Source organism: Polyodon spathula, chromosome 18 (genome assembly GCF_017654505.1).
Source record: "Polyodon spathula isolate WHYD16114869_AA chromosome 18, ASM1765450v1, whole genome shotgun sequence".
Taxonomy (NCBI): domain Eukaryota; kingdom Metazoa; phylum Chordata; class Actinopteri; order Acipenseriformes; family Polyodontidae; genus Polyodon; species Polyodon spathula.
The window spans coordinates 20821819-20837300 of NC_054551.1; the positions used below are offsets into that span (position 1 = coordinate 20821819).

General features: G+C 33.9%; 1 protein-coding gene across 1 annotated transcript; it reads right to left on the reverse strand.

The window, feature by feature from the left end:
• Positions 1-1240: 1240 nt before the first annotated feature.
• LOC121294142 (cytochrome P450 4B1) lies at positions 1241-14219 on the reverse strand. Its single transcript, XM_041217733.1, has 12 exons — positions 13970-14219; positions 13006-13150; positions 11264-11308; positions 10248-10375; positions 9011-9135; positions 8158-8312; positions 7801-7907; positions 6336-6526; positions 5848-5981; positions 4335-4399; positions 3276-3358; positions 1241-1628 (listed from the first exon to the last, which is right to left on the reverse strand). The coding sequence occupies exons 1-12, from the start codon at positions 14192-14194 to the stop codon at positions 1460-1462; spliced, it is 1572 nt and encodes a 523-aa protein (XP_041073667.1). The 5' UTR covers positions 14195-14219; the 3' UTR covers positions 1241-1459.
• Positions 14220-15482: the final 1263 nt, after the last annotated feature.

Consider the following 15482-nt stretch of genomic DNA (forward strand, 5'->3'; position numbering starts at 1 on the left):
TAATTTTTTTTTAACTTGATAACCGTGGGCAAAACAGAAATCCTTATTTACACTTGTTTGTGAAGTAACTTCATTTACAACTGCTATTGACATGGAAATATCAGTTTGGTGCAAGAATTCTTCAAAACTGACATTTGGAATCCTAATTAACTACCATATGAAATAAGAGGGTTCACAGCACAGAAGGGCTGATTCAGTAGAACAGCCAGAAAAGGCATTTCCTACCATCTGTTAATTGTTCATATCCAAAATGTGTTCAGCTTCGAGGGAAGCAAGAGCAGATCCCCTTAAACCAAAACAGCTGCTGACAACTGCAATTCATATTTGGAAAAAAAAACCTTTGTGCTCTAACAGCAATAGCCACTAGATGGGGCTGTCTGCTGTTCTTAGACAGTCTTGTCTAATCAGACTTTACTGTATATGTGCATGTACGTGCTCCTCAGTATGATTATTGTAGTATTTAATTAATTTATCATGAAATTACTAATCTAATCCAATCATGAGTGTCAGGATGTCTAGTTTTGAAGAGATATATTCAAGAAAGAAAACACTGAGCTTAAAAGGATCACACACAAGATACCTGATCCATCTAATAAGATGGTCCACTATTTGAAAGTTATAAATATATAATAACTATATATATTTAGCCTTAATGATACATATTAAGTCAGGGATGAGGAAATGAGAGATTATTCTTTCATTTGCACTACACTTTACTGGCAGAAAATATTAGAAGCAGGCAGGTAAAAAAAGGCTGGTCCGACCTTTAATAAACAACAAGGCTGGAACACTGTATATAATTCTACTGAGATATCAAAAATGATATATATATATATATATATATATATATATATATATATATATATATATATATATATATATATATATATATACACCTACAGTGCAGCAGGATTTTGCTACAAAGGGAAGGGAAGGTACAGACATCAAAACACATAAAATCATTCAGTAGCATTTCAATTTTTTTGTTTTGATTTATTTTTATTTTTTAACACAGTTAATGATTTAGTGTTGCTAAATGATACAGTAAATAACGAAGATGTACACCAGTACTGGAAAGCTCCCAAAAGTCAAGTCAAATTTTATTTTACACATTGCATTTCGATGCTGTACACAGAAAATACATTTGGCACAGATTCTGTGATTACATAATTAAGAAAATATTTATAGTATACTTGTATGGTTTAATTCATTATAGAATTAAAAAAAAAAAAAAAAAAAAAAAAAAAAAAAACTATTTGACATAGTAGGTCTGAATTTCACAAAACTCCATACATATTATACCTCAAAATCTAGTATATAATTATAATAATTTAAATTGTCATCATAAATGAGTAACCAAAACTACTTGGAAATTAAAATTATATGTTTAATTAGATGTTTTAATATCTTAAAGATACAGCAGTTCTATATTCCAATCATGCAACCAAATGTTGAATTTTTATTCAATCTTTTTTATCTTTAGATGTATTCCATTCAGTGATCTGAGGACCAGTTCAGTGATCTTCTTTGGTATTCTGGACGGGTCTACAGCCAGTTCAAATCGATTCAGTATCATTGCAACTGCCACTTTCATTTCATTCATGGCAAAGGTTTGTCCAATGCAGTTCCTATTCAAAAATACAGTCATGAATTTTAAAAAGCAACTTGGAAGCAAAGGACATGGCAATAAAAAAATGTCTTCAAATGAAACATTACCGATATTTGAATAGATTTAAAAATGTTTTTAGATGAAAGAAAGAATTGTATTTGCCTTCTTTGAAGCAAACGTTAAACCTGATTTTCTGGAATAAATAAATGCAGGTTACTCAATTAATATTGGAGACGGCTAAGCTTCTTTTAACCTGAACGCCTTCATTTTCTTGGGCACTACTCCTAAACAAACAGATCTAATATTGTTCTTGTTGTATCACTCGAGTACCTGGAAGCCTTGTTCATTGAACTGTAGCTATAAAGAATTCTCTCTATTTGTCTGCCCATAGAGCAAATACTCAATTATAAGCAGCTTCCACTGATTTCCCTGTCTGAATCTTGTGCTGTTTCTGTTTTGAAGTTGTTGTTGTTGTGAGGTCGACTACTATCTACTAAAGGATAAGTTGAGAGCAGTAAACTGATTTCACTAATTCAAACTACGTCAGGCAAAGTTGTCTCTTCCAGTCATGTGAGATTTTAGCAGGGGAATCTGTGGAAACATTCGGTTCAATGAATTTTAAATATGTAAAACAGTTTTTAAAAAATCTGTATAATTTGCATAGAACTGTATTACTTTATTGAGAGACTCATAGAACACAGTGCACTAGCTGTAAACACACTGAAAGACAAGGTGTCTGAAAACATGTAGTCTGTATCATTGACATGACTGGAGGTTAAAGCAGTGAGGTCAAAGTGAAAGCCGAAGAGTTTCCATAACCTGAAAATATGTAGATGAAAGCTCAAATGGTTTATGAGATAATAGCAGCTCAAGTTGTGGCAGGGGTAGAGTTGCATATTTATACAACCCAATCACAGGGATGAAGCATTAACTCACTGTGCCTTGCCTGCATTTCTTAAAAGTATTCTTCTATCATGACATGATTTGTGGTATAACTTACAATATGTTAACAATGTACATCAATGCACAACTTAAATTATCATGGTATCAGGGAGAAGGTATCGTTAGCAATAAAGAAATGACACTGCAAGGTTATAATCAGATGGGTATGATTCAATACCAGAATGGGCTTACATTACAAAGCTCAAGGTCATTGCTTGTGACATCAATTCAATTCCACTGTGAGCAGGATGACTATAAAACAAGGATCCAGTGCCAAGTCATGTGTGCCACATTTCTTAAAATGCATGTTTGAGTGGTTAAATCCTCATCATAATGAATGTGCTCTATCAGCATCTAAACATTGATGTTTTCAGTGTTTTAATAAATACAATGATGTACAGGGTTTCTGCTCTGCAGCTGTTTTCAAGGCTGTGTTACCTTTTACAAACCAGCACCTGTGTAAGAGTTGGGACTGCAGACTTTTTTTTCTAATTTGAATTGTTTAATGTAGCAAGAGTATCACTGGTCCTTCATTTCTTGTGTTAGCTTCAAATTAAATGAAGGTTTAAAATGACACACTATGTGGTATCCTGGTTACAAAAAGAAGCACATAACAAACAGATCTTTAGCATAAAAACAAGTGGATGAGTTCTTCTACTTTAGATGCTATGAAGAGGTAAGAATGCATTTTGTGTTAGCACTCATTTTACTCATTTGCACCAACCTTGGGCCAGCAGAGAAGGGTATAAAAGCATATGGGTGTCTTTTGGCCGAGTTCTCAGCTGAAAACCTCAATGGGTCGAAAACCTAAAATAACAGAAAGAACTGACATCTATAAAAACACAAAGGAGTGACATCTATACGCTTATCAAATTAACCACAGTAAATGTACCCGGTAATGTTGCAGTTTGTCCATGATTTTACCAAAGTTTACCTACCATTTGTTTTTAAATATGCTTTACCATTCATCTCTGTGCTATGCTTTACCAGGATTTTATTACTGTTTTATTACACTTTACAATGTTATGGGAAAGTTTTAGGTAGAGCAGGTTTCATTTCCTAAAATATAATGTTTATTATACATAGAAAAAACAAGAAAATTAGTAACATACATCCTTTGACATGGCTTTACATTAAAAAAAAAAAAAAACATTTTTTTAAAAATCATAACCTATACACATAGTACGGGGTACCTGGAGTCTTCACTTCAGTATACAGGATGTACAGCTGACTAAAGATGCCCTGGTGATAATTGCTTCTTTATGCATTACTTGTTAGATCAAAACTGTATCAATGACATTTGCAGCTAATAAACTCTTAATTAATGAAAATTAAACCTTCAATTCAGAATAGGGGCTGGAAAACTCTTTACTTGTGACCAACATCCTCCTAATAAGCCCTTTATGGAAACAAAGTCCAACTCTAGGATAGATTGTTATCCATGCATGGTCTACTTTGTTTTGCTTTATTACCGAGGTATTAATCATATACAAGCAGCTAGTAGGACCTAATATGGTCTTTACTTCAGTATAAGGCATGCACATCCTTTGTTAATGTCCAGTAACCAGTTAGTAAGACATGTTTGAGAATAAGCATAATAAGTACCTAACAATAAAAGGCTATACATGCAAGTATTATATGCTAATTAGTCACAAATAAGTACGTAATAATTGCCTACTATCTAATGCTTAAAATAAAGTGTTACCAAACACACACACACACACGCACACACGCACACACACAGAGTATACAAATATTACATTTGTACCATTTTAAAACCTACCTCAGGATTTTCCCAAATACTTGGACATCTGTGGATACAGTAAATGCTGATTCCGACCAGAAAGCCTGTAAAAATAATATGTCTATTTAATGAACGGAGGTCTTAAACACACAGCAATATAGCTGTTCACAAAACTATTGGCCAGGCACATACAGGCATTAACAGCACCTCCCATTTTTAATTGCATCATTGCATTTCCCATTGCTTGTTTTGTGGCAACTTTTTACACCGTCTTTTACAGCCACAGCAAGAGAGGATATACACCAAAAGATAGCAATGCCATGCCAGCAATGTACAGTATATCTATCAATAACTTCAACACTCAGCCCTAAACTCTGAATAAATCAAGACTTTCTTTAGTTATACTGAAAATAACACAAACCCAAAGCCCATGACACATTGTTCAGGTGACTGAGACAGGTATATTTTCTTGAATGTTTTGGTTGTGTTTACTCACTGGGAATGATATGTTTTGAACTGCAATAGCAGTAAGACTGTTCAAATAATAGGTAACTCATAAAATTAAAACTCTTTACTGTGCAGAAGTTCAAGAGCATTGGTACACAAAGTGCAGCAGGTGTAAAGTTCAACTCTAACATGACGGAAGAGTGAAGGATACAATTTACACGGGTTCATAAATGCTTACTAGAACAAAAAGGCCAAAGGAAGAAAAGGTAAATACAGCTCCTGCTGCTCTGCTCCCGCCACCTCCAATCCCGTTCTCCACTCACCGAACACACAACCCCGAGTGAGTGAAAACATGCTGCTTTTATGCAGCTGTACCGAGACTTGACTGCTAATCAATCATTCAATTGGAGTCGCGGTACAACTGCACGTGAATGAATAAAGTGCAATTCCCCGTGCTCACATATTATTAAGCTTTACTTGCACGTGAAGTGCTGTGCAATCCTCGTGCCTAAATACAAATATACATTTTAAACATTCATGTTACACAGACCCGTTTACATCCCGTGTACCAATGACTATACACCAACATTTAGCACACCACACGCATCATATAACAGAAAATACACACCGGGGTGGGCACTTTGTCACACCAAGACAGTTAACTCCCATGATTAATTAGATTTTTATTAGCTTTTCTATAACCATATATAAAATACTTTTGGAATAGCTGAAGTCTATATGACTATTTTGTGATCAGTAAGACATGACCTTCATATCTATTACTTCACTCAGGAGCAATCTTGGATCAAACCTGATTCTTCCCTTTTTACACTCTTGCATTTCTGGAGATTGGCAGCTTATGGAAACAGACATTAGTCAGCTATTGTGATGGGGCTCTGCCACCACATTAGGTCTTTGTGTCAATTGCTACTGAATTTGCAAGCATATGGCAGTATTTCAGTTCAGTAATCACTACTAAAGTTGTCTTGCTTTAAAGAACTACACTTTTTCTTCACTTCCAAAAAAAAAAAAAAAAAAAAAGTAGAAATGTGTGTTAATATGATGTAGTTCTCTAATCTCTACCTTACAATGATAAAAAACACACCTTCAGGCAGCGTTCTCCCATCACAGAATGTCATTGGTTTAGTCAGTTTCCGAGCTATTCCAGGTACTGGGGGGTTGAGACGAAGCGACTCCTTTATACACATTGTAGTGTAAGGTATTTTACTGAGATCTTCCCTGAAATCGGAATGAATGACCAGTTATTCTGTAAACTTAAGACATGAAATACAAATAGCACAGTGTAACAGTCTGTTCATCAGTTCTGAATATTATTTTTGAAATTATGGATGTAAAACTAAAAGGAAGTGAAAATGTGATCTATTAAACTATTACAATGATCTGACTGGATAATCTGTATAGACCCTGGTTTTGAAATCACTGCGAGATTGGCCAGAGCTCTCAATGTAAATTGTATGATAACGCTGTGCAACTCCTGCATATTTCTGACAACAGGCCATGTTTAGGCAAAATTCTACTTGATGATGCAAAAAATTCAAAATCGATGCTAAGGTGAAAGCATTATGATTTTACCAGTCCATGGTGTCCTTCCCTGCTAGCACAGCCTGTGCTTCATCCCTACATTTCTGCTGGTGTTCTGGATTAGCAGCCAGGTTGTACAATATCCAGGAAATACCACTGGCAGTAGTATCATGTCCCTCAAACATGAATGTATCTACCTCTGCCCGAATGTCTTCATCAGAAAGTCCTTTGTCATGTTCATCCTACAATTAAAAACAGGTTTGTCTTCATTGCTTATTGTGAAAGTATGTGCCGAAACTATGCAGGGTGTAACGTGACAGGGGCATATTTTTTATTTATTTTTTATTTCAAACTCTGCTTATGTATTTTAAAGTCGTTCTAGCTCACAAAATGATTTGATACACTGAACTGTTGTGCACTTCCACTTATATCTAGGTCTCAAGGGTGCCGCTTTGATATAAAACATGTATTTAATTTTAAAACTTCAGTTACTACACAGGGGTAATGAAATCTATTTGCAGGCCTTGGTGTCAGGTATTCTTACACCACCTTCTTTTCTGTCACTAACCAATCAGCTGCTTCCCCTATTGACGTACAGGCTTTGCAGCCAGTAACATACTATGCCCATGAAGACACTACCTGAGGCAAAATGCTCAAGCAGGTGAAACAGTAAATGTTAGAGATACATGTTGTCAAGTCAAGATAAACACTTTAATGGTATAAAAGTTGGAGGAAACCAGTAGTATAGTTTATATACTCAAAATGGCACTACACATATTTGATTTCTTTCAGAACAGTAGCCTTTTCCCTTGAAATAGTTGCTAGGTAAAGGGTAATGACTGCCAGTTCTCCCTGAATGGTGCATCAGTGACTGTTACTGCAACTAGGATATAAAGGAACACTGTGTCCCATATATTCAAAGAGTGGCAAACTTCCACAGAATACAATTGCTGAATGACCTGTATGCATGGTCAGAAACAGCTCCTCACTGACAGGGAAACAACATCTTCAGTAAATTGAGGTAGTTGTCACTGGGCATTACAAAGACAATTCTGCCATTGAAAGTAATGAGCCCTCTGCATTGACTGTTTTGGGCCAACCATCCACGCTGCTTAATAATGTACTTTTCGTGTTTTTTGTCTGGGAACAGTTACTCCTTTGGTGGGTACAGTCAACGGGCTGGTGCTTAACTGCCTTTTACTTTGATTGATAAAATGTTTTTTTTTAATAAGACCTATAGATTGCTCCTAAACACCTGCCATGGCTCACAGTCTAATTGAGCTGGGATGTCAAATGCATCAGCAAACACATGCACCAACATGCCTGGCACAAGCACTCTCCACTTATAGACAAATAGATGCTACTGTAATTTGTTTAAATGGACCAGTCAGGAATATTTCCACCACTTTGGTTGCCCACTAACTGCACAAATTAATGGTAAAATAAATGTTTTGAACTGTTTGCAGGGAAGAGACAAGATACAGTATAAAATCAAGATAGCGCTGTGGTAACTTACCCTTGCACACAGCAGGATATCCAAGAAGTCTAAATACCTTTTCTTGTGAATTTTCAAAAGTTCAGTTCCATCCTGTAGAGTTTCTTTTCTTTGTTTTATCACTTGTTCTGGCATAAAGGAATAATTATAATACTTTATTTAATGAAACCTCTTCCACAGTACTGTGGCAGAAGAAAACCATAAACTATAGCTATTATCACAGGACCAATAATAATAATAATAATAATAATAATAATAATAATATAATAATAATAATAATAATAATAATAATAATATTAACAATTTAATCCATGCAACCTTTTTTGAGTAAACAGCATACCAGAATTATTATTATTTTTTCTTAATGAAATATTTTACCTGTGTGACAATGTGCTAGCTTGCAGGCTTTCCTAAATTGATAACCATGTGGACTAAGATGGAAAATAATGTCAATGTGATATGGAAAATACCTAAACCTGGTATTTGTGAGATGGCAAAGTTCATACACAGCACTGATGTAAGAATTTGTACCACTGAAAAAAAGAACACAAAAAGACATTAATATTGTTTTTTTTGTTTTGTTTTTTTTATGAATCCTTGCTTATCACTAATAACATGTTGACAATATTAATGATGCTAGACACAAAATGGTTAATTACATCAGCCAAATGTAGTTGTTCTATCTTTTTTCTTTCTAAACATCCTACTTTCTGTAAATATTAACTGAACAACACAGAAACAACTTTATATTATGTATAACAAGCATGCTCAAATTGATACAACAGAAACCTTTTATCCAAGCTCCCCCTTATATAGCATATTCTCCTGGTCTGGTATAAGCTGTGATATTAATGCAGCCCAAATTCTGCACAATCTCAATTGCTAATGTGTCTAGTGTGTTAAAAGGTGGAGGAAAACATCTGAAACAGAAAGTGATGCCTACTCTATAGTGTGTATTTCTAGTGAGACTGACCAAGAACCAGCAGAGCCTCTATACTTGAGACAAGAAATGCACAGTCCACCATACTTACTATCATACAGTTGCTTTTGTAGTTTATTTAATACACAGGTGTGTTTAATAGAATTGTATGATTAAGAAAGGCAGTCTCTTAAAAATTCAAAACAATACACACAGTCTTTCTTTCTTGCCTCAAAGTCCTTGATTGTATTCACTAGGAAGAATCCTCATACATTTTGAAGCACCAGGTAGATATAGCTTAAATATACTGACCTCTCAGTCTGGCAGTTGCTATGGTAACTGAAAGCACACTTCATTATACTATCAAGGGTCATCAGACTAACGTGCTGGTAAACTTCCAAAGACTCCTCCTTCCCAGCAAGTTTTTCCCATTTATCCTGTTTAATAGAAAAAAGCTTGTAACAAATAACCTCCAATAATATAAAAAATTATACAATGCAGTGGCCCTATGATCTACAGTACATGGATACAGTAACATGGATAGAACGCAAAGTTTGAAGAAATTAAGGCTTGCATGTTTACAGTAAAGTCCGTGAAAGAAAGAATTACAACTTTATGCTATGTGTTTTACTTCTGGTGCTATTTTTCATTTAATCCCAAAATATTATCTCTTTAAAGTGCTGGGACAAAATGGGTTTGTTTGAACATTCTTTCATAATTTAAACTAATATTCAAATTATCTGGGCAAAAAAAGTGTAATTCATACCTGTAGTAAAATAACTCCAGTACAATATAAAAGAAAGCAAAGAAACATCCCTCTGCACAGTAGAATGTGTTATTCACTTCTGATGTAATTCATGCATGGTTTCCTTTGCATGACACCTTTTTGATGACATTGTTTGATTTGAATATGTGTTCCATACTTTTTTTAATACTAGTAGGCGGGCAGCATTAGATGTATGCATAATATAGCATGTTTCCCACTGTCTTCATTGAGGGTTTTGAGGTCCTCTTCAGCATGGTCTTTTGCAGTTATATTATGTGTGCGTGATTCAGCTTATAATTTTGGCAGAAGCTGTTAATGGGTGCTGCTGAGTCACAAAATACACTCACACAAATGAACAGGTCTGCATCTCTGAGGGAAACAGAGTTTTCCATGTGAGAAAATTATCAATTTCTGTTTATTTCTGTATTGAATTCTGCCCCCTTGTGTGAACTGTATTGATTTCTGCGATCTGAGGGACTGATTAAACTTTTTCACTTGTGATTAAAGATAGTGTAGTGTTGGATGTAAAGATCACACAAAATACAATTAAATGTGAGTAGAAAACGTTCTTACTATATGCAGTCCTATTTTTTTGTATACATACTGCACTTGCCCTGGCATGTTGTTTATAAATAAGTGTTACATTCCTTACCGTCTGAGAGGGAGGGGGGCCCACAATAATGCTGCACTGGGGCCAATCTTTCTCTTCCTCCGCGACTGATGTTCTGACATAAAGGATATCTTTGTTTTATGTTTTAAGAAGCAATATAAAATAGTTCATACCAACATAATGTTTGAAGAATCTGCTACTAGTTTCACATATGGTTTTAAAACATCGTAATGGAATCCGGGTGTCAAAAGTCTCCTATGCCGAAACCATTTCTGACCACCTGCCACCAGTAATCCGTCTCCTGTTGACATATGCAAACAAGCTGGTGAAATGTGCAGTATATTGTATGCTTCACAAATTAAAAAAAACACATCTCTGAAAGAGCAACTTTACTCTGGAATATTACATATATCTTAACTAATATGTTCAGAATAATTTTGTATAGTGTTTTCTTTTTCAGTCATCACAGGGTGACTTTTTTTAAAGCCCCTTGGGTTGTGAATTTGTTTTGAAGACAAGGTAACAGGCCTAGCCAGCCTCAGTATTAGCTTTAGACAACATCTGTTTAGCTAGGACCCGAGATCGGGTTAAGTTTTGTTTTGATTATTTTCTTTTTTTGTTTGTTTGTTTGAAGGAAAACCTGTGCTTAGAAGGCAATCCGTTTATAATTATAATATATATATATATATATATATATATATATATATATATATATATATATATATATATATGTGTGTGTGTGTGTGTGTGTGTGTGTGTGTGTGTGTGTGTGTGTGTATGTATGTATGTATGTATGTATGTATGTGTATGTTATATGTATATGTGTATGTATATATATATATATATTGGTACATATATATATATGTGTGTGTGTTATATACATTATATTAATATATATATATATATATATATATATATATATATATATATATATATTATATATATATATATTATATATATATATATATATATATATATATATATATATATATATATATATATATATAATATATATATATTATATATATATAATTTTATATAAGCAAAAAGCTATTTGATAAAGTAGACCTATTCCAGTCCTATTTCCGAATGGTATTGTCAGTATCTTGTAGAGGAGAGGAAACAACAGCACTGCTGTTCAGTAATGAAGTACCGTACTGTGTTTTGGGGTAGACAAAACAGTACATACCGATCCAAGGAATAAGAAATTTATATGTAATATCATCTTTTGGTTCTGTAAACAGGAATAGAAAAAAAAAATAGGTTAATAGTGTAACAGGGGTAGGATAATAAAGTCAAACTGGTGCAGGGGTGTGCACGGCTACAGAGGGGCAACTACGCTCATGATAAGCCACTGCTGTGCCATGCAGTAACCTGACTATGTCAGCTCTATAAAAAAGTGCAACTGAAATGTAATGTTACCAAATTTTGCCTAAGTTTAACAGCACAGGTTATTTTATTGGGAAAGAGCAATGCATGAACCACAAGAAAAGGAGAGAGCAAACAAAGATGGAGTTCAATGTTTTTATTTAAAAGATCAAATGTTTTTAGACTATATCAAATGAATCCTTTTTTTCTTCCAGGGCTTTGGAAAAACAGAGGCATATTAGTAAACATCAGCTACACAAATTAGACACCGTCGTTCACAAGTCAGCATCACTGGTTATAAAGCACGGAAGGGCACCTAAGCAAAATAAGAATCCAGAGTTAGTTAATTTGATGAATTGGAGATGCGGTTGAGGAATCGGTCAATGAAATATATTTAAATCGGTGTGAACTAAACAAAACCTAGCGAGTCATTAATCTCAGCTCCAATGATGTTCAGATACAGAGCATCGGGCACATATTCCATAAGATAAATAATCCCATTCTCACAGTTAGCAAGAAAGAAACTGGATTTTCATTTTACAGGCGAAATAATCACATAGGAGCCATTCTAGATCTCCCCTACCCTTCTCACTACAGTCAGAGCCAGTGCCTGGCAACACATGAGCTACAATTGCTATATGTGGATACACACCACCGCCAGGATACACTACAGTTCATAAACTTCACATACAAAGTCGCAGTTTCACAAAAGTTCTCTCCTTGTTCTTCTTAATGCTTTATAAAGTATTCAGCTACAAACAATTGGACTAATTAACCAATTACAATATGATTTCCTTACATATATTCACATGTGCTTTAAAGATATCAATATAAAATAAGCAAGAAAAAAACGACACATCTTAAATCATTATAAATACAAAATAAAGTGCAAAGAAAGCTTAACCCTGTTACAATAGCTCAAGAAGCAATGCATTTTGAAAATATTTTACATGCATTACACATGAATGTTACCATAATGTATCATGCAGAACTGACGCTAAAAATAACTCACTTACAGAAAGATTTCTGTTTTGGTAATAAAGATTAAATCAAATGAAGCAAATCATTAAAAAAAAAAAAAAAAAAAATAAAAAATCACACAAATAAAATTCTTATAATTTTTTTATAAAAATTCTCTGAATAATGACTTTTTTCTGGGGTTGTTAACCCCCAAATTAGGGGTTTTTTGTATATAAAACATCATTTATTCTTTTTTGCTTCTGATTTAATATCTACGGTGTAAAATGTTATTACAGTATAATACACACCATGACAAAATGTGTTCATATTGACACTAGTGTTGTAGATTTGCAGCAACAATTCCTTAAATTTATTCAACATCTTGATTGATCCCAAATCATTAATAATAGGTATAGTATTATATTAGATATATATATAGATATATATAATATATATATATATATATATGGATATATATTAAACAAATCTATACAATCAAAACTGTTTTGACACTAAACAAAACATTTATAAAACATCAGCAGTTTAATTTAAATTACACTTTAAAGAAAATGTTTGTAAATACATTAAGGCAGAGACACATACCCGTTGTTGCAAGGATGGTTTTAACATGATCTGGATGATTGATGTTCAGGAAAGACAAAAAAGGCCCAAACCATAGAGGGAAACAGTAGGGATACTGTTTGGTCCAGTTGACGACCTTGTCTAAATCTCTCCCATCTTGATGAAACTTCACAGGTTGTGGAAGGAGGAGGTGGGTATGTACAGTAGTAAACACAAAAACATAAATTACTATGAAATTGTTTATAAGTGTACTAACGACAGATTAATCCGTAGTTTTGATGAAGTCTGATTTATACTGTATTCTGTAGCTTTGTATTAAGCTCTGTACATGTCATGTTTTAGTCATGTATACATGTGTTGAATTACTTGTTTTGTATTTAATGTATCTTGCATTCATTAAAATCCAATATATGAATTACTACCCGAATTGCACTGTTCTAAACAAATTCAGAGCTTTTGAATAATACCGTCTAGTTAAGCAACAGTTTCATGAAGCTATAAGGAAAATGTGAGTACCAGGAATACATTAATCACCCGTGTGTGTATGTGTGTGTGTGTGTGTGTGTATGTGTGTTGTGTAACACTTTAGTTTAGGCACTGCATAGTACTCATTTTTAGAAGAAATACAATTAGATTATGTACTATACACCGAAACGTTGGTTAGTTTGCTCTTTTTTTGCAGTCACTTTAATGTATGTATTTTTTTATTTTTTATTTTGTTATCAAAGATTAATGTATGTAAGTTATTGTTTTATTTTTAATGCACATATGATATCTCATTATATAAGATTATAGAATTATACAGCTCCCAGCGTCTACAGTAACACCGTCTGTTAAAGGTTCTTTACTGCTCTACCACCAGCATAATAATTTAATAATATAATTGAAATCAATGCACGTTTCCTTTGTGTTCTTCTTATACCATATATACAAGACGTGTCCTACTGCAGCCCGTTCACAATTTATAAACATGTTAGTACTGTACCTCATTCACATGCCCATAAAGCCAGTGTTGTGGTGGTCCAGGAAAAGCCTCCAATACTTTGATAGATTGTTTTCTACGAATAAACAGCTTTGCTATTTTCAGCACCAATGTTACCAGACAGAAGATAGCAATTAAATGATACACGCGATAAACATCAAAAGGAAAAGACACCATATTTCTTAGCGCTTCGATCGTGTCCATTGCTAATCTCTCATTACTTGACATTGGTTGCAGTACAATAGTGTTCTCGGGGTTGCCACCTATTTTTTACAAAAACCCGCCCACTTCTTCCTATAAACACGTCGAAAACCGGCCAAATGGGGAGTGTAACTTGTGACATCACAATCACCCCGGTGTGTTGTTCCCCATTTTAACAAATAGCCCTATTTGCAATGTAACTTCTATTGTGTTTTACGTGCTTAATTACCAGGGATCCTAGGAATCTGCTGCGGAATAACACGGACTTTGTATGCTGTCCGATAATTTTTTTTATTTTACAATTTCAAAAAACGTGCAGGGCTTTTTTTGGTTGTATGTTACCAAATCAATACACGTATCACATCAACACAGGCAATTTTGCTTTAAATTTAGTAAGGAAGTTACAAGCTCACCATCAATTAAAAACAAACGTACCATTTTACTCTAAACATTACAAATACGTGTACTTATATATATATATATATATATATATATATATATATATATATATATATATATATATATATATATATATATATATATATATAAGTACACGTATTTGTAATGTTTAGAGTAAAATGGTACGTTTGTTTTTAACTGATGGTGAGCTTGTAACTTCCTTCGAATTTGAAAGTGTACTAATACTTTTTGTAGTACTGTTTGTGTATCTTACAATGTGACTCGATTGTAGCCTTTTATTTTAATTGCGGAATAACGCGGATTTCTCTTTATTTTTTTATCTGAGAATTTCGTATTTTTTTTTTTTTTATTATTGCGGAAAATTAGTAATTAATAAACATTCACCTGAAATACTAATCAATCAATTATTCATTTTCTTTGACCAAGTAAAAACGATTGAGAACAATTTCTCATTTACAATAACGCTTGTACCACACTGTGCCTTTAAGAAAGTGCCCAAATACGCCATGACGTTTGCATGCTGTATCTTGATACACCACAAAGGTGCTATTATTGCAGATTCCTATCTGTAAATAGCAATAGTCATGCACAGCGTTATCTACCTCATTATCCACAATTAACTCAATAGACCACTGTTAACAGGGCCGTGCACGGGGGGCGGTACTAGCCTTTCCATAATCATCTCCAAAATAATGATTTCTGTTTATCAATCTACTGCATTTGCCCTTTTTGTCACTGATACTCACAAACTTGACGTATTTCCTCATAACATGTAGTTATGGACGCGCGTGTACTTGGTTTGCACACTTTCCCACTTAAAGTGCAGTTAAGCCTAGGACTGGCGCGTATGTGCCCATAATGTCTGAGTCCATCTGCAGTAGTACAAGTAATGGAA

Coding starts and splice junctions, on each gene's coding strand:
- LOC121294142 (XM_041217733.1), bottom strand. CDS start 14,194: ATGTCAAGTAATGAGAGATTAGCAATGGACACGATCGAAGCGCTAAGA. Junction 10,376..11,263: donor ATTTCTTATTCCTTGGATCG/GTATGTACTGTT, acceptor ATATGTCAACAG/GAGACGGATTACTGGTGGCA. Junction 6,527..7,800: donor ATATCCTGCTGTGTGCAAGG/GTAAGTTACCAC, acceptor TTTTAATTGTAG/GATGAACATGACAAAGGACT.